Consider the following 24,718-nt stretch of genomic DNA (forward strand, 5'->3'; position numbering starts at 1 on the left):
AGAAATACAGGTGAAGACAATAAGCAATGAACGGCAAAGTATTCCATGCTATTGCTGATAAAATTAGCAAATGCCATGAGGACATAAATATTTTGGAGCTTGTTGTACTGTCAAATATGAACATGAAGCCCATGCAGTACAACAAAAACAGCATTAATTCTGCCTTGCCCACATATCACAGCACAGTGAACATTTTTCCCAAGAGAGAAGCAGCTGAGATAAGTACTCTCATGCCACAACAGTGTGTAATGACAAGCCCTATAACAGAGCTGAAGCAATCCATCCATCAGTTTCAGCAGTTTGCCTCCAATTATGGGCACCACTATTTAAGTCCACCCAACAGCAAGCATGGTTTACAGTAATGGAGAACATATTTTGGTAGCAACGTATGATAAATAACCATGAACAATGCAACTTCATGACAAGTAATTTGGACCAGAAAACACAAGAGTGGGCCCCCTGCAGGCCCGGGAGTTAGAATAGGCTCAAGGTATTCCTGCTTGTCATAAGAACTGACTAAAAGGAGTCTCACACCTTTCGACCTTTATGAGCTGGTCCCCTGTAGGGTTTGACCTCCATTTTTCAAAACTTTCCCAAAGAGTGAGCCAACTGCGGAAGGGCGTCTTACATGATGCATAGTGTCCATCGTGCATTGAGATATTTGGCCCACTTCCTTGTCGAGGCATTGCAGTCCCGCTCATCCTCCATCTCTTGGGTGAGGACACCTTCCTGGGTGAATTATCCTCCACCCACTATGCAGTGTCATTTTCTGTGCCAACAATGACCATGGAATTCTTTGCACCTCATATTCAGCACGATAGCGAGTCCATTGTGGTAGACCTTCCATGTACCCTGTTGGTTGTAGCCTCCTGACAACACAGGGGTCACTCTGCTGATATCTGCGCTGTTAACTCCCCATGTATGCCAAGGAGTAGATTCCCGTCACCCTGGGGCACTGGGACTCCCAGCAATGGCCATCCTGCCATGTAGCCTTTGCTACGGCCAGGTGGCACTCATGGGGAGGGCTCTTGGTCGGAGTGGGTGGCATCAGGGCGGATGATGCGTGATGAAGCATGCCATGTCATCACTTGCTGGTGATCTAACACCAGTAGTCTCTAAGCACTCCAAGTCTCAGTACAATGCAAGGAAGTATGATCCTAAATCGTTCCCCTCCCTGGCCACACCGTGTGACAAATGACAGTCTAAGGATGGCAGCAAACCTCGTATGTATGAGAACTGATGGGGACGCCTTTGTTTTGATAAAGCCACAGTTTTTTGTACAGGACAAGTTTGGGGAGGTGGAGAGCTTGTCCAAAATCCGCTCTGGGCCAGTCTTGATAAAAACAGTATCCTCTGCCCAGTCACGGACTTTACTCACTTGTAACAAGTTGGGAGATGTTTCTGTTACCATCAAGCCACATAAGAGCTTAAATATGGTACAGGGTATTATCTTCCACAGGGACCTTCTTTTGCAGTCTGATGACAGGCTGCACACCAATTTAGAAGGGCGAGGTGTTCATTTCGTGCAGCGCGTCCATCGGGGTCCAAGGGGTAATAAGGTTGCCACCGGTGCCTTCATCTTGGCTTTTGAGGGTGACACCTTCCCTGAGAAGGTCAAGGTGATCATTTACCACTGTGATGTCAAGCCATATATCCCTACCCCGATGTGAAGCTTTAAGTGCAGGAAGTTCAGCCATATGTCTTCCCACTGTACTTCCAGTGTCATATGTCGAGACTGTGGACGTCCATCACATCCCAATAATCCATGTGCCCCACCTCTCATCTGTGTCAGCTGCAGAGAGCATCATTCCACTTTGCTCACCAGACTGCAGGATTTTACAGGAAGATAGGAAAATCATGGAATACAAGGCCCGGGCCAACTGATCTACACTGAGGGTAAGAGAAAATATGAGTGCCTACATCCTGTAGCCATGACCTCCTCATACACCGCCGCTACGAGAACAGTTGTTGCCTCATCACAGTCGGCTCTCAAAGCCCCCTTGATGGTGGGGGGCACTTACCCTCCATGTTACTCCCACACCACCTACCTCAGGAACACTGCCACCCCCCCTCCCCCCAACCATCAGGGACACCAGTCCCCACTTCTCAGCCGAAGAAGCGTAAGTCGTCTTTGGCTCCTCTCGCCAGGAATAGGTCCCTTTGGTCACTCCTTTCCCAGGTTTCTGCTAATGGTTAAGAAGATGCCCGCCAGTGGCTGAAGTGCCCAAAAGCAGCTGGTCGTAGGACTTCAAGATCATCCTCAGTCCTGGCGCAGCGAGAAAAGTCCAAAAAGAAGACCCCTAAGACCAAGGAAATTTCGGTGGCACCCACACCACCGCTACTTACAAGCTCTACGTCTGGGTATAAGGTGGAGATTCTAGTGTCCACTGAGGTCATAGATCTTGCAAGACCCTCAGACGCAATGGATATAGACTGCTCAGGCAATAAGTCGGTGGCACCAAGTGACCCTGAGGTGTAAACTGCTTGAATATTCCATGCGTTCTCAGTCTCAGGATGACGTCATCCTCCAGTGGAATTGTGGCGGTTTTCTCCACTGCCTGGCTGAGCTATAGAAACTGTTAAGCTTTACACCTACTTTCTGCATTGGCCTCCAAGAAACCTGGTTCCCGGCAATGTCGACCCAGGAACCGTAGAGACTATAATCGAGTGTCAGGTGGAGTTTTACATTTATGTCCTAAACTCACTCTGTAGTGAAACTGTGCCCCTTCAAACCCCTCTTCAAGCCCATAACCCCTTGTGGGTGACGCCATGCTTATTAGCCAAGAAGTCGAAACTTTATTACCCTACTTCGACCTCTGCCTTTTAAGTACTGGGGCCGCCACACATTTCAGTGTGGCTCGTGGCTGTTACTTAGCCATTGATTTGTCCATTTGTAGCCCAGGACTTCTCCCATCTGTCCACTGGAGAACACATGACGAACTATGTGATAGTGACCACTTCCCCATCCTCCTGTCACTGCCCCGGCATCAGGCCCATGGACGCCTGTCCAGATGGACTTTAAACAAGGCAGATGGGGAAATTTTCACCTCTGTGGTCACTGTTGACTCTTCCCCCACACAGTAACATCGATGTGGTGGTTGAGCAGGTGACTACAACAATCATTACTGCGGCAGAAAATGCGATCCCTCGCTCTTTAGGGTGACCCTGGCAAAAGGCGGTCCCTTGGTGGTCGCCGGAAGTCACTGAGGCAATTAAGGAGTGTTGGCGAGCTCTACAGTGGCACAAGTGGCACACTTCCCTGGAGCACCTCATAGCCTTCAAGTGGCTCTGTACCCGCATTCACCAGCTTATCGGAAGATGGAGGCAGGAGTGTTGGGAGAGATATGTCTCCACCATTGGGCGTCATACATCACCTTCCCAAGTCTGGACGAAGATCAGATGTCTTTTTGAGTAAGATCAGATGTCCTTTTGAGTACCAGACACCAACAGTGTACCTGTCATTAACATCATTGGCATGTTATCTACTGACGCAAATGTGATTGCTGATCACTTTGCTGACCACTATGCTCAAGCCTCTGCATTGGAGAACTATCCCCTAGCCTTTTGCACCCTCAAACGGCGGATGGAAAGGAAAGTCCTCTCATTCGCTACACGCCACAGTGAACCCTATAACGCCCTATTTACAGAGTGGGAGCTCCTCAGTGCCCTTGCGCATTGCCCCGACACAGCTACTGGGCCAGATCAGATCCACAGTCAGATGATTAAACATCTCTCGTCTGACTACAAGCAACATCTCCTCGTCATCTTCAATTGGATCTGGCGCCATGGCATCTTTCCATTGCAGTGGCGGGAAAGCACCATGATTCTGCTGCTTAAATCTGGTAAAAACCCACTTGATGTGGATAACTATTGGCCCATCAGCCTCACCAATGTTCTTTGTAAGCTGCTGGAACGTATGGTGTGTCAGCGGTTTGGTTGGGTCCTGAAGCCATGTGGCCTGCTTTCTCCATGTCAGGGTGGCTTCTGCCATGGTCACTCTACCACTGATAATCTTGTGTCCCTCGAGTCTGCCATCCGAACAGCCTTTTCCAGACACCAACACCTGGTTGCCATCTTTTTTGATTTATGAAAAGTATATGACACCACCTGGCGACATCATATCCTTGCCACATTATACGAGTGGGGTCTCTGAGGCTCACTCCTGATTTTATCCAAAATTTCCTGTCGCTTCATACTTTTCATGTCCAGCTTGGTATCTCCCATAGTTCCCCCCATATCCAGGAGAATGGGGTCCCACAGGGCCATTAACAGTCCAGCAGCAGCTGTAGGCCCATCCGTCTCACCTTCTCTGTATGCAGACAACTTCTGCATTTCGAACTGCTCCACCAGTACTGGTGTTGCTGAGCAGTACCTACAGAGATTCGTCCACAAGGCAGTTCTGAGCTCTAGCCCATGGTTTCCAGTTTTTGGCTGCAAAGTTGTGTGTTATGCATTTCTGTTGGCATCATACCATTCATCCGGAACCAGAACTTTACCTTAATGATGATCCACTCACCATAATGGAGACATATTGATTCTTAGGACTGGTTTTTGATGCCCGATTGACTTGGCTTCCCCATTTCCGACAGCTTAAGTGGAAGTGCTGGCAGCACCTCAATGCCCTCCTACCTGAGCAACACGCAGATTGCTGTATGCTGCTGCAGCTCTACAGAGCCCTTGTTCAATCCCGCCTTGACTATGGGAGTGTGGTTTATGGTTCAGCGGCACCCTCAGCATTGGGTTTTCTCAACCCAATACACCACTGTGGCGTTCACCTAGCGACAGGAGCTTTTAGGGCCGAGTCCAGTGACCAGCGTCCTGGTGGAGGCTGGAGTCCCTCCATTGCAGGTTAGGCATGCACAATTGCTCTCCAGTTACGTTGCATGTGTTCATCATTCTCCTGCACATCTGAATTACCATCTCCTTTTCCCACCCACAGTGGTTCATCTCCCTCATTGGCGGCCCAGGTCAGGGCTTACAATTGCAGTTTGTGTGCGATCCCTTCTCTCCGAACTGGAGTCCTTGCCTTTACCACCTATACTCAAGGTTCATTTACAAACGCCTCCATGGTGTACACCTAGGCCACGGCTTTGCCTGGACATACCACATGGCCCTAAGGACTCAGTTAACCCTGCGACTCTCCATTGTCAAAAAAAATGACTCTGAGCACTATGTGACTTAACATCTGAGGTCATCAGTGCCCTAGAATTTAGAACTACTTAAACCTAACTAACCTAAGGACATCAAACACATCCATGGCCGAGGCAGGATTCAAACCTGCAACCGTAGCGGTCACATGGTTTCAGACTGTAGCGCCTAGAACCGCTCGGCCACTCCAGCTGGCCTCTCAACTGTCACTTCCTCTCGATTGTCAACATTTACTGGGGCCATGAAGTGGTTTACACCGATGGCTCAATGGTTGATGGTCACATTGGCTTTGCCTATGTTCATGGAGGACATGAAAGAACAGCACTCCTTGCCAGATGGCTGCAGTGTTTTCACTGCAGAGCTGGTGGCCATATCTTGGCTCTTGAGCACATCCACTCATGCTGAGGTGAGTGATTTCTCCTGTGTACTGACTCCTTGAGCCTACAAACTATCGACCAGTGCTACCCTTGTCATCCTTTGGTTGTGACCATCCAGGAGTCCATCTATGCCCTGGAATGGTCAATCATTCAGCGGTGTTTATCTGGGCCGCAGGTCACATAGGAATCACAGGCAATGAACATTCCGACAGGCTGGTCAAACAGGCCATGCGGAAACTGCTTATGGAGTCTCTGAAACTGATCTGCATTCAGTATTATGCCACAAGGTTTTGTGGCTTTGGGAGATGGAATGGCATAACCTCAGTATGGACAACAAGCTGTGTGCCATTAAGGAAACTATGAATGTGTGGAAGACCTCTGTGTGCACCTCTTACAGGGACTCTGTGGTTCTCTGTGAGCTCCGCACTGGCCATATGTGGCTGACACATGGTTACCTCCTATGTTGTGAGGACCCACCTCGGTGTCACTATGGCTCATGAATGATTATCATCCATCTCTTCCTGGACTGCCCACTTTTAGCCGCTCTGCGGCGGACATTTAACTTTCCCGGCACCCTACCTTCGGTGTTGGGTGACAATGCCACAACAGCAGCTTTAGTTTTACATTTTATTTGTGAGGGTGAGTTTTATCACTTGCTCTAAGTTTTAGCACATATCCTTTGTCCCTGTGTGTCCTCCACTCTAGTGCTTTCAGGGTGGAGGTTTTAATGTGTTGCAGAGTGGCTGGCTTTTCCTTTTTATCCTCATTGTCAGCCAGCCATGGTAATCTGCTTTCTTGTTTTAACCTCTTCTACCTATTTCTTGTGTCTTTGTGGTTTTCTTGTCTCCTTTTGTCCATTTAATTGTTTGTTGCCCTTCAGTCAGTGTTGGGTTTTTCCTTTCATTCTGTTTTGTGTTGTAAGTCTCATTGTCTTATTATCACCCTTGTGGCATTGTTTCCTTCTGAACAAGGGACCGATGACATTGCAGTTTGGTCCCTTCCACCCTCTTTTAACCCACCCGACCAACCAACCACAACAGTGGTGCCAACGATGGTGCCAGACTTTACAGTGCACCTGCCACCATGTGGAGCTTACAACAAACTGAAAGATGAGCTCATATCCCACTATACAAATTCCACCTATCTCAGTGTAAGGCAAGTACTACACCAGGAGAAACAGGGTGACAAGCCCCATCAGAGTTCTGGTGAGATCTTTGTAATTTAGTGATCAGCCCCACAGTGTCCAGTGATTTGTTACTACACAGTTGGCAGTAACAACTGTTGACACAAGTATGGATGGCATTGGTGGTATACAATGATAAGTCACACAAAAAATTACTGCAAGTTGCTGATAGGGTCTACGAAACACTTCAGGTGTCTGCAACAATTGCCATAACATTGGTGGACCACTGCTGACCAGGCTTAACTGAGACAATGACTCCAGATTCCGCAGCTATCACATCACAATACCTGTTGAGCATTTCCAATGAAATCTGAAGCTTAAGAACCACGGTGGAAGCACTGGCAACACTGATGTGCACGCAGCAGCAATGACATGGCTGTAGCAGTTGAACTCAGGACCATTTGAAGAGCTCCCATAGTGTTTGCTGTTGCAACAAGCATGTTGGCCAACACTCAATAAAGTGTACTTCACCATGCAGTTACTCACATAACCAGTGCATCCACAGTAGCAGTATAGTGTCTACCCACTGTCAGCAGAAGCCACCTCGACATGCACATTCAACAACGTCAAGAAGATTGTAAGTGGCAGACAGGCATACAGGAACGATGTTCCTTGTAGACACTAGCTCTGATATCAACACACTGCCTGTCAGCAATGTGCCAGACAACAAACCGGATATACAAATACGGTTGAAGGCAGTCAACAACTCTGCAATCAACACCTATGGATACAAATAGTTCACTTGTTTCTCTAGGCATTTGTACTTAGTGATATCTCTCAACCTATTTTCAGTACTGACTTCCTCGCAAACTTTGTTCTAGCAGTTGACCTACAAGGTACATGACTACTGAGTTCAGTCGACAAGAGTGCAGTATCAGGGGCCAGAGACCACCCTGTTTACAGTGTGTTAAAGAGAATCGACAATGCATGCACCTCCAACAAACATAGTACAATTACAACATAGAAGCCTTCTGAGAACCACACAACTACAGCATCAAGAAAATGCAGGTATACATTCTCTGTAATGATGTCAACACAATAGAACTACACTCGGACAACCCGTCCCACTATGTGCACACAGAATTGCACCTGAGTGCTTAACAGAGACAAAGGCAATTTTTGAGGAATTGTTGCAGACTGAAATCATTTATTGGTCTGACAGCACTTGCCTTTGTCCCTACATCTTTTCCACAAGACAGGTAGCTCATGAGGTTTGGTGATTACCAGACCTTAAATGCAAGAATGATACCAGACCAGTATCTGGTCTCCAACGTAGGGGACTTCACATGCACACCTGCTGGTGTAAAGGATTTTAGTGTCCTTGATTGTAAAGAAGCATAGAACAAGATACCAGTAGTGACTGGACTGTTTGACCATGGAAAAGTATTACATGAAAACAAATGCATTATTGGGATGACTCAAGTCACCTTCCTAGGCCATACTGTTTCAGCTGACAGCATTTGCCTGTTGGCAGAGAAGATTGAAGCACTACAGTCTCTGCCAAATCCAGCAGATTACCAGCAACTGAGATCATTCCTGGGTATGGACTATTGTTGCCGCCATCACCTCCCAGTAATGGTGGTTGTACAGACACTGCTCACAGATTCTCTCAAGGTTTGTGACGCCACTGTACATAGACCTGTTAAGTGGACACACAAAACGGACAAGGCATCCCATGACCTCCAGGTGAGCTTCAGTCAAGCAGTGTTACTCGCTCACCTGTTGTCTCATGCACACCTGGCTATAGCCATCTAAGCAAGTCAGTCATAATCGGAGCAGCACTCTAAAACGTTTTGACAAGCTTAATAGAAGTGGTGTGCATGAAGTAGAGAGCTGTTAGTAAACTACAAGGCAGTCAGATACTTCAGACATCAAATAGAAGCTCGACCAGTGACTGTTTTTACAGATCATAAATCCGTTACTTTGGCATTCAAGAACTTCAGTGGCGAGTCAGTGTCAACATACTAAGCTTGTAAGCCAGTTTATTTCAGACATTCAACATATTAAAGGTGCTGAAAATTTAGTGACTGACTACTTTTCTCATATTTGTGGTGTGGTGGAGACTGTAGACTACTGTTACGGAGAAGGCACTTGTTACGACTTCTGCACCACTTGTTACAGCTTCTCTCCACTTGTTAGCAGCCGACACAGTGGCTGCACCAAAGACTGAGATGGCATGGAGTTTTACAATTATTTATTGAACTTTCTTTACAATTTCTCCCTCATCGTTGCTGCCCAGCCCTGCGGATCTCTCCGCCTGGCTGTTGCTGTGTAGATTCTCCAACAGTGTGTGCAACGCATGCCACTGAACGCACTCGGCAGCCTCAGGCCACCAGTGCTCCGCTGAAGCCAGGATGCCCTGTGGTTGAGATGAACTCATCCACACACCGTGGGGCCAGCTGCTGACGCCTGCTGCACCGGCGGCTGGGAAGCCGTCAGTCGCGATGTCTGCAAGGTCCCGTCATGGACGGACCACACGCTGTGGGGCTGGGTTGCCGTGAGGTCCGGACGTCAGTCCCTGGCGGCACCTGTGACCAAGACCACGCTGCGGCCGGTCCTGCTGGAAGTTCTCGCTGTAGTTAGTCAGCCATGGTGCCGACCAAACTTGGGCCAACCCCCAGAGGTGAAGTTGACATCTGGCAGCAAACGGATGACTCCTGCGAGCTGGAACAGACTTCCGAAATCGTCACCTACAAAGACTGAACATTCGGACACAGACCACATCCGTCCTCAGATCTGAACTGCTTCCTAATGGCTTCTGTCTGTTGCTGCCTGCACTCCATTATTTATATCCAGCAGGAGGACGTTTTTTACCCTTTTGTTATTACTCCCGCAGTATACTGCAGCATAACTTAGTGTGCTGGCCACACTTCCCCTTACTCAGCACTCTCCAGGCTTTGCTCGGTTCTCGGTCTGCGTGTGTCCTTGCATCAGCTTGTTGGTAGACTGCTACTGTCAGCAAGGCTATCTGTGCCATACTTACTTTGCAATGCCTCGGTCACCGGCTGCCTCTGTTTTGCCATTCTCCACTGCATGAAGCAACACTTACGACATGTGGCCAGAACACTACAGAGGACTCACAGCACAGCAGGCCACAGATCCACAGTAACAACAGTTTTTGAGTTACTTATCTACAGAGCTACACCTCAACTAGATCACTATGCCCAACTCTATGTTGAAACTGTGGTGTGACATATCCCAGAACAAGCCAAGCCCATATATTTCACAGAAGTGCCGCAAGACAGCCATCGACCGCATCTGTGGCTCTCATCAGGGGACAATGCTATGGTCAGATTTTTTTATGGACCACTTTGTGTGGCCTTCCCTGAAGGAAGACGCATGCATGTGGGCACATTTCAGCATACTGTGCCAACAGAGCAAATTTTGTCACCTCTTACATGCTGATGGGAACTTCCTAGGTGCACCAGCTAGATTCGCCCATGTTCACAGCAATCTCATTGGCCCTCTTCCACCATTGGATGTATAACAGATACATGTTCATGGCCACAGATAGGTACACATGGTACGGAGAGGCAACCCTGAGTGCTGACATCTCAGCAGAAACTATGAAAAAAATATTTATGTGAACATGGATTGCACATTTTGGCTACCCTCTACAAGTTACAACTAATCAAAGTTGCCAATCTGTCCCCACTTGTTCCATGAAATAGCCAAAATCTGTAGCTTCTGTAACACCATACAACTGGCTGTCACCCCCCTAGTATGGTAGAATGGTGGCAAAGACCCTTGAAGGTATCACTAATGTGCCACCAAGAAAAGTGGATGGAGGAACTTCATTTAGTCCTCTTAGGCCTCTGAATGGCATACAAACTGGATATTGATGGCCAAAATTGTTTATGGTTAGCCTCTACACAGTCCAGCAGATTGCTTATTGCCAGCACCGCTATCTGACATAGTGGAACTTCACAGTTAGTGCAGCAGTTAAAACACCACTGCACCAATATCCATGGCCTGCTCCTTATCAGCATGTGCACAAAGACTTACACAGCTGTTTGCATGTGGTGCTGTGTACAGATTCAAGTCAGATTGCCACTACAGCCACCATACACCAGCCCTTTCCCAGTGTTGAGTAGAGGGAATCACACCGTGGACATCCTATGTGATGGAACTCCTTTGAAAGTATCCATCAGACTTGTCAAACTGGCATGAATTTTGTGCTCAATGGTACTGGATACCTCATCAACACATCACAGTACAGCCACTGGATCATAACTCCCAGACACCAACCAATCCTGCCTCACAACTTGTGGATATACCTGCGCTGCAACTGATAGTGTTGCCATCACCATGACATCTGACCCACACAGGAGCCTGTTGGTGAATAAGGTTTAAGTGCCAGAGCATCCTGGATGGTCCACACTGTATGAGGGGTTGTGTGGCAGTGATGCGTTTTTGTACTTTTACACTATGAGAATATCAAGATGTCCACGTGAAGTCTCTGATATGCTTAGTTTAGTTGTCTTTCCTGCAATAATTTAAGTTCTGTGCATTTCCTTTTAGTTTCTTTTATTGAATGTTTTTGTATGCATTTTCAGTATGTCTAAAGGTATGTGCAAATATTTATACGGATAAAATAAGAGGCCACATTATATTTATAGAGCTCAAGTTGACATGTTCCAGCCAGTTTAAGATTTTCTTTTTGTTTGTGAAATGTGTTTGGTGTGGGGCACTGTATGACTAAATAAGAATTGTTGCAAGTCAACGTGGACCCCAACAGTGCTGATATAAATTTTATGATACTGAAGTGTGACAGGTGTGTGAATAGCACCTGAAATCGACAATGTAGCTGATCCCTCTGCCAGACTTTGCCCAACATTCCACATTACAGTCATATTTTCTGCATCTCCACACTGGAACTTAGTACTTAAGGTTGCTATCTACAATGGCAGGTTACATCATTGATGTATAACATGTTTATGTTATTTATTTTAACCAAAGTATGTAATTACTGAATTCCATGATCTGCATGATTTTAAGTGGAGTATTATTTCTTCAAAAACACAATATCTGAGCTTACTATAATGTTTTTTTTTTTTCACCTTTAAGGACAGCAAGAAGGTCATGGTATGGGAAAGTAATGAAGAAATACGGAAACTGCTGCAACACAAATCACTGCCATCAGTGCGTCACTTACAGGTTGAGGTACCAGGAGGATTCAAAGCTCAAGTTCAAATGTGGCTCCCACCTAACATAGATAGGAAGCAGAAATATCCATTGCTGATAAATGTGTAAGTACAGCCTTTGCGGCAGAACTCTATTGATGTTTTTGTATGCATTTTCGGTAAATCTAAAGATATGTGCAAATATATCTAAAAACAAAGATGATGTGACTTACCAAACAAAAGTGCTGGCAGGTCGATAGACACACAAACAAACACAAACATACACACAAAATTCAAGCTTTCGCAACCAACGGTTGCTTCGTCAGGAAAGAGGGAAGGAGAGGGAAAGACCAAAAGGATGTGGGTTTTAAAGGAGAGGGTAAGGAGTCATTCCAATCCCGGGAGCGGAAAGACCTACCTTAGGGGGAAAAAAGGACAGGTATACACTCGCACACACACACATATCCATCCGCACATACACAGACACAAGCAGACATTTGTAAAGGCAAAGAGTTTGGGCAGAGATGTCAGTCGAGGCGGAAGTACAGAGGCAAAGATGTTGTTGAATGACAGGTGAGGTATGAGCGGCGGCAACTTGAAATTAGTGGGGGTTGAGGCCTAGTGGGTAAGGAGAAGAGAGGATATACTGAAGGGCAAGTTCCCATCTCCGAAGTTATGACAGGTTGGTGTTAGTGGGAAGTATCCAGATAACCCGGACAGTGTAACACTGTGCCAAAATGTGCTGGCCGTGCACCAAGGCGTATTTAGCCACAGGGTGATCCTCATTACCAACAAACACTGTCTGCCTGTGTCCATTCATGCAAATGGACAGTTTGTTGCTGGTCATTCCCACATAGAAAGCTTCACAGTGTAGGCAGGTCAGTTGGTAAATCACGTGGGTGCTTTCACACGTGGCTCTGCCTTTGATCGTGTACACCTTCCGGGTTACAAGACTGGAGTAGGTGGTGGTGGGAGGGTGCATGGGACAGGTTTTACACCGGGAGCGGTTACAAACGTAGGAGCCAGAGGGTAGGGAAGGTGGTTTGGGGATTTCATAGGGATTAGTTCATCGCTATGAAATCCCAAAACCACCTTCCCTACCCTCTAGCTCCTACCCTTGTAACTGTCCCCGGTGTAAAACCTGTCCCATGCACCCTCCCACCACCACCTACTCCAGTCCTGTAACCCGGAAGGTGTACACGATCAAAGGCAGAGCCACATGTGAAAGCACCCACGTGATTTACCAACTGACCTGCCTACACTGTGAAGCTTTCTATGTGGGAATGACCAGCAACAAACTGTCCATTCGCTTGAGTAGACACAGGCAGACAGTGTTTGTTGGTAATGAAGATCACCCTGTGGCTAAACATGCCTTGGTGCACAGCCAGCACATCTTGGCACAGTGTTACACCGTCCGGGTTATCTGGATACTTCCCACTAACACCAACCTGTCATAACTCCGGAGATGGGAACGTGCCCTTCAGTATATCCTCTCTTCTCCTTACCCACCAGGCCTCAACCTCCGCTAATTTCAAGTGCCGCCGCTCATACCTCACCTGTCATTCAACAACATCTTTGCCTCTGTACTTCCACCTCAACTGACATCTCTGCCCAAACTCTTTGCCTTTACAAATGTCTGCTTGTGTCTGTGTATGTGCGGATGGATATGTGTGTGTGTGCGCGAGTGTATACCTGTCCTTTTCCCCCCTAAGGTAGGTCTTTCCGCTCCCGGGATTGGAATGACTCCTTACCCTCTCCTTTAAAACCCACATCCTTTTGGTCTTTCCCTCTCCTTCCCTCTTTCCTGACGAAGCAACCGTTGGTTGCGAAAGCTTGAATTTTGTGTGTATGTTTGTGTTTGTTTGTGTGTCTATCGACCCGCCAACGCTTTCGTTTGGTAAGTCACATCATCTTCGTTTTTAGATATATTTTTCCCACGTGGAATGTTTCCCTCTATTATATACATATCGGTATGTGCAAATATTTATACGGATAAAATAAGAGGCCACATCTATGAACTCATAGAGATCCTGGAACTCATATTGTCACACAATTACTTCCTGTTCAACAACAAGTTTCACATTCAGGAAGATGGACTGGCAATGGGTAGTAGTCTTGCAGGCTCGCTAGCAGACATAGATATCAATAACCTTGAAAATAACTTTTTCAGGTCCCAAACCCAACTAAAAGATAAGCTGCTTTATTACAAACGCTATGTTGATGACACACTCATTCTGTTCAATGGACCAACAGAAGAAATAGATAATCTAGCCAAAGAACTTAATAAAATACACAATAAAATCCAATTCACAGTAGAACATGAAACACCAGAAGGCATTAACTATCTTGATCTAACAATCTCAAATAAAAATCAGAAGCATAAATTTCAAATTTTCAGAAAGCCAACAACCACCAATGTTACCATACACAAATCCTCTTGCCATCCAGACCAACATAAAAAAGCATTCTTCAGAACAATGGTTAATCGCATGCTTAAAATCCCAATGGACACAAATGAAAGACAAAAAGAAACAGAAATTATTAAATCAATTGCCTCCACCAATGGGTACAACCCTGCAATAATAGATAAACTAATCCATACAGCAAAACTAAATCAACCAACTGCTGAATAACCACCCACAAACAAGAAAACCACATTTGTTAGCCTGCCCTTCCTAGGGAAGATTTCTCACCAAATTGCCAACCTCTTCAAGGCATACAACATAAAAATAAGTTTCTTCACCAACAACAAAATACAAAATAAAATCATACACAGCACCAAAACCACTATACAACAATATCAAAAGTCAGGTGTGTACAAGCTCACTTGCAACTCATGTCCAAGCTTCTACATTGGACAAACTGGTAGAAGCTTCACAACAAGATTTAAAGAACACATGGATGCACTCCGTCTTAACAACCTGAACAAGTCCAGCTTTGCCTCACATCTTGCCCAATACAATCATTCTGCAAACAACATAGAACAGAATCTCCGGATACTACATTTTGCCAACAAAGGCACAATACTTGACCTTCTTGAAGAAATTGAAATCTTTATCTACACAAATACAGCACCTGACTACCTACTCAATGATCAAACTGAACTGAGAAACAAATTTTTCCTTCAGAACTTTGAAGATCTACTAGTTCAAAACAAGTAACCACCCAACGAACCCTACACCGCCTCCCCAACCCCCCCCCCCCCCCCCCCCACTCCCAATGACCCACCCCCTCCCTCTCCTTACATCCTAACCACACCGGTGTCAATGTAATATACTACCACAGAATAAGACATGTACCATATCTCTAAATGTTAAAGCCCTCCATTGCTAACATAAATCAGTACTTTATACATATTAATTCTAGCTGGAACAAACAGAAGCTGCCTTTACCAATATCCCAGATCACTCTAATGTTAGAATAAAAACGTCATCAGTTAAAGAATTTTTGTTCATGATTTTTAAAATATTAAATATACAGCCATACAAACAGCTTTAATCCATTACAATCACTATAACTCTTATACATATACCCTTAGCTAAAATAACCAGAATCTGCTCTTGACAATACTCCAGATCACGTTAACATAACAACAGAAATAAGCCAACAGTTCCTCTGAAGATTTGTTATTAATTTAAATATACAGGTCCTAGTCATACAGACAGCTGCACCTCACTGCAGATACAATAACTCCGTATTATTGATTTCTTGGGATTCATGTTAATGCCAAACATGATAATTGCTATTAAAAAAAAAAAGAAAAAAAAAACTGCCTGTAACATACAAGTAGAAATAACATATCAATCACCTGAAATTTGTTCTTGTAGTAATTTATTATTATTTTATCTAGTGCTCTCATGTTATCGCCATTCTGATAAAAAAAAAAAAAAAAAAAAAAAAGAGAGAGAGAGAGAAACTTGCCCTTATATCAACTTTAACACATGTAAAGAACAACAAATTACATCTTCGTACAAAGTAGGCTATGCCATATCTCTCTGTCAGGATCTTTGTTACAAGCAACAGTTGTAAAGCGCATGCTGGATGCTGGTAAAGTGTCACTGTCAAAGTGTAAACTAATATAGTTCATGTGAAAGTGTTCTGGACATCAAAATGGAGGCAGATAGATACGAAAAAAGCCGCCTATACTGTCGCAGTAAGTAAAAACTAAATTTACATCCATATCGACAGATAAGCTATAGTCATGGCGATACATTAAAGTGTGACCCATCTTTCTGCCATAGAACCAGCACCTAGCATTATGCTACTACCAGTAATGATGTAACTTCCCGGATCCTCCCGAAATCATCTGAAGATGAACCTGAAAGGGTTCGAAAACCGGTTCATGTAATAAAGCATTATTATTGAAAAAAAGTGACTGGTTGCAGTTGTGTATAACTTATTTACATTTAATGTACAGTCACGGTTCTAAAATATCTGTAATGGATAAGCATAATCTATTGATGTTATTTTGTTTTGGGATCAAAATGTGACCCAGCTTTCATCACCTGTCACAACATCATACATTACTGATGTTGATGCGATTATCACCATACACAGCATTTATTCTTCTGTGGATCTTGGTTGTAGGCACATTCTGTGCAGTTAGAAACTTGATTATAGCACATTGTTTCTCAGGCACCGACATAGTTATCACCATGTTACACGCAACAATTTGGAGCCCTCTAGTGGCAGAGGGTTACAACTTGTGTCAGCAAAGTGGAAAAGTAGACAGATTAATATGCATGACATGTAATACCTCACCCAATATTGAGAACAGAAGAAAAAAATTCTGATGAATTACTTTTCAGCACATCCTCGTAGTTTGCTTTTATGAGGTAGGACAAGTGGTCAGCTGTGGCTTTGATGAAGGAACCATTGCCTGAAATGGCTTAGAAAAACCTAAATCAGGTTGGCTGTACAGAACTGGAAAAGCAAAATGGCACGGCAAAAGCAAATATTCCCTAAAAGCAAGTATTCCTTATCTGTGTTGTATTTTCCATAAAATTACCATGCAATCAAAGTTTCAGTTGTACCAATAGTCTTAGCACTAATAAAAAAATTCACTGTGGGCAACTTCACAATGTGTATAATTCAACAGTGCTATACACAAAACTTCTTGCTGTGAATGGCCCATCTAGCTTTACCACTAACTTAATGTTTGCATGACTATTAGTCTCAAATGGATAATTTGGTAGAGAAAAGGTTACATTACAAGGAAACAGATTGGCTGGCCCATAACTGCCTTCGGGAGGCAAAATTCCTGATGCAGTTAACTGAAACATTTAAAATAGAACACAGCAATCCTAGCTATCGAAACTTAATATTGTTTCTTTGGGGAGGAAAGAGGAAATTACTGAGAAGTATTGGAAAGGTAGAGTAAGTCACTTAGAGGTTGAGAACAAACCACCTTTTGACAATAAACAATCCCAAATATGAAATTAATATTGAAGTCTCCAAAAATAATGAGTCTCAAGTTAAGACTCCATAACCTTATTAATAATCTCCCTACCTGTTTGCCTGAACTTAAGATATGTCTTGTAATAGCTTGATCAGACAGTGAAAAGCCCAGGATGAAATAACAGCAACAAAACAGGATAAATTGCTTCTCACCAATGAGAGCAGTTGCTGACTGGCAGACAAGCACATTTAAAGTTCAGGGTGATTATGATTGAAGTTTCAGTTTCAAAAAGCTGTAGAAAATGAACCACTGCTCAGAATGATGTCAAATTTTAATGGAATTTGTTATAGAAGAAGGGCGAAATGTTATGGAGAGAAAAATTAACAAAAATTCTACCACTAGATGGCAGTGTCAGTGGCAGAATATGCAAAATGTAAGATACGTGGTACACAGCTGTTCCTCAGTTTTCATAAAAAATGCTCAGCATTACTGTCTCTATGCAAGATCACATGCTGCTGGCAAAGCTCGTTTGTACAAGAATGGTGACTATGCCAGTAGCTCTGCAGAAGTACCAGACACTCAAGCATGTGGAAAATGGTGTTTGTCCACTGTCTACCAAGGACCTGGAAAGAATAAATATGAAATTAAAAAAAGACAGGTTTGTTTTAAGTGGAGTGTGGGAGAGGCAGGATGTGACGTCAGTAGATGATGCAGGAGTAGTCAAGTGGTGTTATGCAAAGATGTTGTACACCAGGAATTGTCCAAACTTTGGACATGACAGTGTGTATGGTGCATAAAATTTTAAGAAATGTCCTGCATTGCTGTCTATACAAAATTCAGAAGATGCTTCTTGCTGACCTTCCAGTGAGACAAACGTTTTCTCTAGAATTTCTTACTTGTGTGGAAGTGGATGATGAATGGCCATGGAACATTCGTTGGACAGACAAAACCCATTTCCTTCTCCAAGGACCTGTCAATTACACAGAATTTTAGATTTTTTTTTTTTTTTTTTTTTTTTTTTTTTTTTTTTTTTTTTTTTTTTTTTAGCAGATGGGTCGTGCACATTGTGCACAGTATCACAGTCTGGTTGGTTTAATGTGTAACTCACACCATAGCCATCATACTGCACATCATCTGTCATTTGGAGCCAAACCCCATTTATGTTACAACACTTACAGCGCCATCTAGTGGGGAAAATTTTCGTTGAATTTTTTGTCATTGAATGGCAGCCCATTCTTCCTTAAGAGTCAAAACCAGAGAAGGTAGTTATGTTGGATGCTGGGGTCTGGAACCAAGTTGACGTTCTCACTCGTGCCAAAGGTGTTCTATTGAGTTCAGGTCAGTCCACTTCAAGAATTTTACTGTTCACAAACAAATGTCTCACAGAAGTTATATTATGACAAGGTGCATTGTCATACTAATACAGTGGTCACAATGCCCAAACTGTTCCTCTACTGCATGAAGTAAATAATGTTGTAAAATTTGTTGATATCATTCCGCATTTAGTGTTTTCCTATGCACAATAAGGAGCTCGCACCCTAACCCCTAAGTACACCCCATACCGTATTACCAGTTCCTCCATACTTCACTTTTGGCACTGCACATGATGGCAGGTAATGTTCTTGAGGGATTTGCCAAAGCCAAACCCTTCCAGGGGATATCCACAGGCTATACCATGATTCATCACTCCAAATCACTTGTTTCCAGTCATCCACTGTCCAATGACGCCACTCTTTATACCACCTCAAGTGTCACTTAGAACTGTCTACAGAAATCTGTGGCTTCTGAGGAGCTGCTCAACAATTTTATTCCATTCTGTTTTAACTCCCTATGCACAATCAAGATGCTTGATGGACTGCTGGTAGCACTTCCAAACTCACAAGTGATTCCTTCTGATGATTTCATACAATTTTTTTACAACCACCCTCTGCAGTGCTCAACAGTCCCTGTTCAATAGTACATGAGATCTCCCTAGCCTTGCCTTAGCCATGACATTCCTTCCCTTGTCCACTTCACATCGCATCAACCACATTCAACTTAAAGAGCTTTACAAGGGCTGAAATGTTCCTGATAGATCTGATACTCAGGTGACATCCTATGACCAGCTCAGATTCAAAGCCCTGGCTAATCCATTCTGCTGCTACTGCTTTTCTTATGACAACCCAGTACTCCCCACCTCAATTTATACTGGCAGGATTTCTTCTCATGTCATCTTGTCGTCAATTTCGCATTATATAGTGGCGTCTGGATATTTCTGATTAGATTGTGTGTGCACATTTTTCTCTACCCAAAGAAGAATTTAACCCAATTGCTTTACCTACTTTTAAATGTGTCTCTCTGTGACACAGTAATTCCACTATGTGGTGAGTAGGCACCTGTCCTATTTCATTGCTGTTACTAGTAATAGCTTGCACATTTCCAAATCTATTGTGGACCACACCAACATTTTCTCCTACAGTGTTTCCACATATGTTTGACTGTCACTCGAATTTTCCAACATTCATAATATCCCATATAATATTCCACAAAGCAAATGAAGGGCACAAAATGTATAGCTGACAAGAACCTGAAATTATTGTCACAATGTCTAAAAAATTTAAAAAAATTAAAACTTGCAGTAATGTAATATCTGATTTCAAACTAATATGAATTTTTAAATGTAATTGGGCTTGTATGAAGAATTCAACACTTGACATTGTATCTATGAAGAGTCTTAAATCAGGAAATGTCTTTGATTTCAATGTTGTTGTTGTGGTCTTCAGTCCTGAGACTGGTTTGATGCAGCTCTCCATGCTACTCTATCCTGAACAAGCTTCTTCATCTCCCAGTACATACTGCAGCCTACATCCTTCAGAATCTGCTTAGTATATTCATCGCTTGGTCTCCCTCTATGATTTTTACCCTCTACACTGCCCACCAATGCTAAATTTGTGATCCTCTGACGCCTCAGAACATGTCCTACCAACCGGTCCCTACTTCTTGTCAAGTTGTACCACAAACTCCTCTTCTCCCCCAATTCTATTCAATACCTCCTCATTAGTTATGTGATCTACCCATCTAATCTTCAGCATTCTTCTGTAGCACCACATTTCGAAAGTTTCTATTCTCTTCTTGTCCAAACTATTTATCATCCATGTTTCACTTCCATACATGGCTACACTACATACAAATACTTTCAGAAACGACTTCCTCACCTTTAAATCTATACTCGATGTTAACAAATTTATCTTCTTCAGAAACGGTTTCCTTGCCATTGCCAGTCTACATTTTTATCCTCCCTACTTTGAGCATCATCAGTTATGTTGCTCCCCAAATAGCAAAACTCCTTTACTACTTTAAGTGTCTCATTTCCTAATCTAATTCCTTCAGCATCACCCGACTTAATTCGACTACATTCCATTATCCTGGTTTTGCTTTTGTTGATATTCATCTTATATCCTTCTTTCAAGACACTGTCCATTCTGATCATCTGCTCTTCCAAGTCCTATGCTGTCTCTGACAGTGCTCTATCACACTCTTCACGCAGTATCATATCTCCCATTTAATCTTCATCTACATCCTTTTCCCTTTCTATAACATTGCCCTCAAGTACATTGCCCTTGTATAGTCCCTCTATATACTCCTTTCACCTTTCTGCTTTCCCTTCTTTGCTTAGAACTGGGTTTCTATCTGAGCTCTTGGTATTCATACAAGTGGTTCTCTTTTCTCCAAAGGTCTCTTTAATTGTCCTGTAGGCAGTATCTATCTTACCCCTAGTGAGATAAGCCTCTACATCCTTACATTTGCCTTCTAGCCATGCCTGCTTAGCCATTTTGCACTTCCTGTCGATCTCATTTTTGAGACATTTGTATTCTTTTTTGCCTGCTTCATTTACTGCATTTTTATATGTACTTATATATTTCAATATGAAATATTTATTTAATGCGAAATATTGTGTACTATAACCATGTATGTACCTTGTTTTGGAGTTGTTGTTTGTTGTTGTTGTTGTCTTCAGTCCTGAGACTGGTTTGATGCAGCTCTCCATGCTACTCTATTCTGTGCAAGCTTCTTCATCTCCCAGTTACTGCAACCTACATCCTTCTGAATCTGCTTAGTGGATTCATCTCTTGGACTCCGTCTACAATTTTTACCCTCCACGCTGCCCTCCAACACTAAATACACTCCTTGAAATGGAAAAAAGAACACATTGACACCGGTGTGTCAGACCCACCATACTTGCTCCGGACACTGCGAGAGGGCTGTACAAGCAATGATCACACGCACGGCACAGCGGACACACCAGGAACCGCGGTGTTGGCCGTCGAATGGCGCTAGCTGCGCAGCATTTGTGCACCGCCGCCGTCAGTGTCAGCCAGTTTGCCATGGGATACGGAGCTCCATCGCAGTCTTTAACACTGGTAGCATGCCACGACAGCATGGACGTGAACCATATGTGCAGTTGACGGACTTTGAGCGAGGGCGTATAGTGGGCATGCGGGAGGCCGGGTGGACGTACCGCCGAATTGCTCAACACGTGGGGCGTGAGGTCTCCACAGTACATCGATGTTGTCGCCAGTGGTCGGTGGAAGGTGCACGTGCCCGTTCGACCTGGGACCGGACCGCAGCGACACACGGATGCACGCCAAGACCGTAGGATCCTACGCAGTGCCGTAGGGGACCGCACCGCCACTTCCCAGCAAATTAGGGACACTGTTGCTCCTGGGGTATCGGCGAGGACCATTCGTAACTGTCTCCATGAAGCTGGGCTACGGTCCCGCACACCGTTAGGCCGTTTTCCGCTCACGCCCCAACATCGTGCAGCCCGCCTCCAGTGGTGTCGCGACAGGCGTGAATGGAGGGACGAATGGAGACGTGTCGTCTTCAGCGATGAGAGTCACTTCTGCCTTGGTGCCAATGATGGTCGTATGCGTGTTTGGCACCGTGCAGGTGAGCGCCACAATCAGGACTGCATACGACCGAGGCACACAGGGCCAACACCCGGCATCATGGTGTGGGGAGCGATCTCCTACACTGGCCGTACACCACTGGTGATCGTCGAGGGGACACTGAATAGTGCACGGTACATCCAAATCATCATCGAACCCATTGTTCTACCATTCCTAGACCGGCAAGGGAACTTGCTGTTCCAACAGGACAATGCACGTCCGCATGTATCCCGTGCCACCCAACGTGCTCTAGAAGGTGTAAGTCAACTACCCTGGCCAGCAAGATCTCCGGATCTGTCCCCCATTGAGCATGTTTGGGACTGGATGAAGCGTCGTCTCACGCGGTCTGCACGCCCAGCACGAACGCTGGTCCAACTGAGGCGCCAGGTGGAAATGGCATGGCAAGCTGTTCCACAGGACTACATCCAGCATCTCTACGATCGTCTCCATGGGAGAATAGCAGCCTGCATTGCTGCGAAAGGTGGATATACACTGTACTAGTGCCGACATTGTGCATGCTCTGTTGCCTGTGTCTATGTGCCTGTGGTTCTGTCAGTGTGATCATGTGATGTATCTGACCCCAGGAATGTGTCAATAAAGTTTCCCCTTCCTGGGACAATGAATTCACGGTGTTCTTATTTCAATTTCCAGGAGTGTATGTGATCCCGTGATGCCTCAGAACATGTCCTACCAACGGGTCCCTTCTTCTTGTCAAGTTGTGCCACAAACTCCTCTTCTCCCCAATTCTATTCAATACCTCCTCATTAGTTATGTGATCTACCCATCTAATCTTCAGCATTCTTCTGTAGCACCACATTTCGAAAGCTTCTATTCTCTTCTTGTCCAAACTATTTATCGTCCATGTTTCACTTCCATACATGGCTAAACTCCATACAAATACTTTCAGAAACGACTTCCTCACCCTTAAATCTATACTCGATGTTAACAAATTTCTCTTCTTCAGAAACACTTTCCTTGCCACTGCCAGTCTACATTTTATATCCTCTCTAATTCGAACATCATCAGTTATCTTACTCCCCAAATAGCAAAACTCCTTTACTACTTCAAGTGTCTCATTTCCTAATCTAATTCCCTCAGCATCACCTGACTTAATTTGACTACATTCCATTATCCTCATTTTGCTTTTGTTGATGTTCATCTTATATCCTCCTTTCAAGACACTGTCCATTCCGTTCAACTGCTCTTCCAAGTCCTTTGCTGTCTCTGACAGAAACAGAATTACAATGTCATCGGCGAACCTCAACATTTTTATTTCTTCTCCATGGACTTTAATACCTACTCCGAATTTTTCTTTAGTTTCCTTTAATGCTTGCTCAATATACAGATTGAATAACATCGGGGACAGGCTACAACCCTGTCTCACTCCCTTCCCAACCACTGCTTCCCTTTCATGCCCCTCGACTCTTATAACTGCCATCTGGTTTCTGTACAAATTGTAAATAGCCTTTCGCTCCCTGTATTTTACCCCTGCCACCTTTAGAATTTGAAAGAGAGTATTCCAGTCAACATTGTCAAAAGCTTTCTCTAAGTCTACAAATGCTAGAAATGTAGGTTTGCCTTTCCTTAATCTATTTTCTAAGATAAGTCGTAGGGCCAGTATTGCCTCACATGTTCCAACATTTCTGCGGAATCCAAACTGATCCTCACCGAGGTCAGCTTCTACCAGTTTTTCCATTCGTCTGTAAAGAATTCACGTTAGTATTTTGCAGCTGTGACTTATTAAACTGATAGTTCGGTAATTTTCACATCTGTCAACACCTGCTTTCTTTGGGATTGGAATTATTATATTCTTCTTGAAGTCTGAGGGTATTTCACCTGTCTCATACATCTTACTCACCAGATGGTAGAGTATTGTTAGGACTGGTTCTCCCAACGCCGTCAGTAGTTCCAATGGAATGTCTACTCCCGGGGCCTTGTTTCGACTCAGGTCTTTCAGTGCTCTGTCAAACTCTTCACGCAGTATCGTACCTCCCATTTCATCTTCATCTACATCCTCTTCCATTTCCATAATATTGTCCTCAAGTACATCGCCCTTGTATAGACCCTCTGTATACTCCTTCCACCTTTCTGCTTTCCCTTATTTGCTTAGAACTGGGTTTCCATCTGAGCTCTTGATATTCATACAAGTGGCTCTCTTTTCTCCAAAGGTCTCTTTAATTTTCCTGTAGGCAGTATCTATCTTACCCCTAGTGAGATAAGCCTCTACATCCTTACATTTGTCCTCTAGCCATCCCTGCTTAGCCATTTTGCACTTCCTGTCGATCTCATTTTTGAGACGCTTGTATTCCTTTTTGCCTGCTTCATTTACTGCGTTTTTATATTTTCTCCTTTCATCAATTAAATTCAATATTTCTTCTGTTACCCAAGGATTTCTACTAGCCCTCGTTTTTTTACCTACTTGATCCTCTGCTGCCTTCACTACTTCATCCCTCAGAGCTACCCATTCTTCTTCTACTGTATTTCTTTCCCCCATTCCTGTGAATTGTTCCCTTATGCTCTCCCTGAACCTCTGTACAACCTCTGGTTTAGTCAGATTATCT

At 44.2% G+C, this 24,718-nt stretch overlaps 1 protein-coding gene across 3 annotated transcripts in view; it reads left to right on the forward strand.

The window, feature by feature from the left end:
• Positions 1–24,718, forward strand: part of LOC126262391 (venom dipeptidyl peptidase 4-like) — a 605,446-nt gene that overhangs the window by 575,719 nt on the left and 5,009 nt on the right. For all 3 annotated transcript variants that reach the window (XM_049959000.1, XM_049958999.1, XM_049959001.1), the window contains exon 12: positions 11,776–11,957. In XM_049959000.1, coding sequence (XP_049814957.1) covers positions 11,776–11,957 — 182 coding nt within the window. The remainder of the gene's footprint in view (positions 1–11,775; positions 11,958–24,718) is intronic.

This window comes from Schistocerca nitens, chromosome 6 (genome assembly GCF_023898315.1).
Source record: "Schistocerca nitens isolate TAMUIC-IGC-003100 chromosome 6, iqSchNite1.1, whole genome shotgun sequence".
NCBI classification, from domain to species: Eukaryota; Metazoa; Arthropoda; class Insecta; order Orthoptera; family Acrididae; genus Schistocerca; species Schistocerca nitens.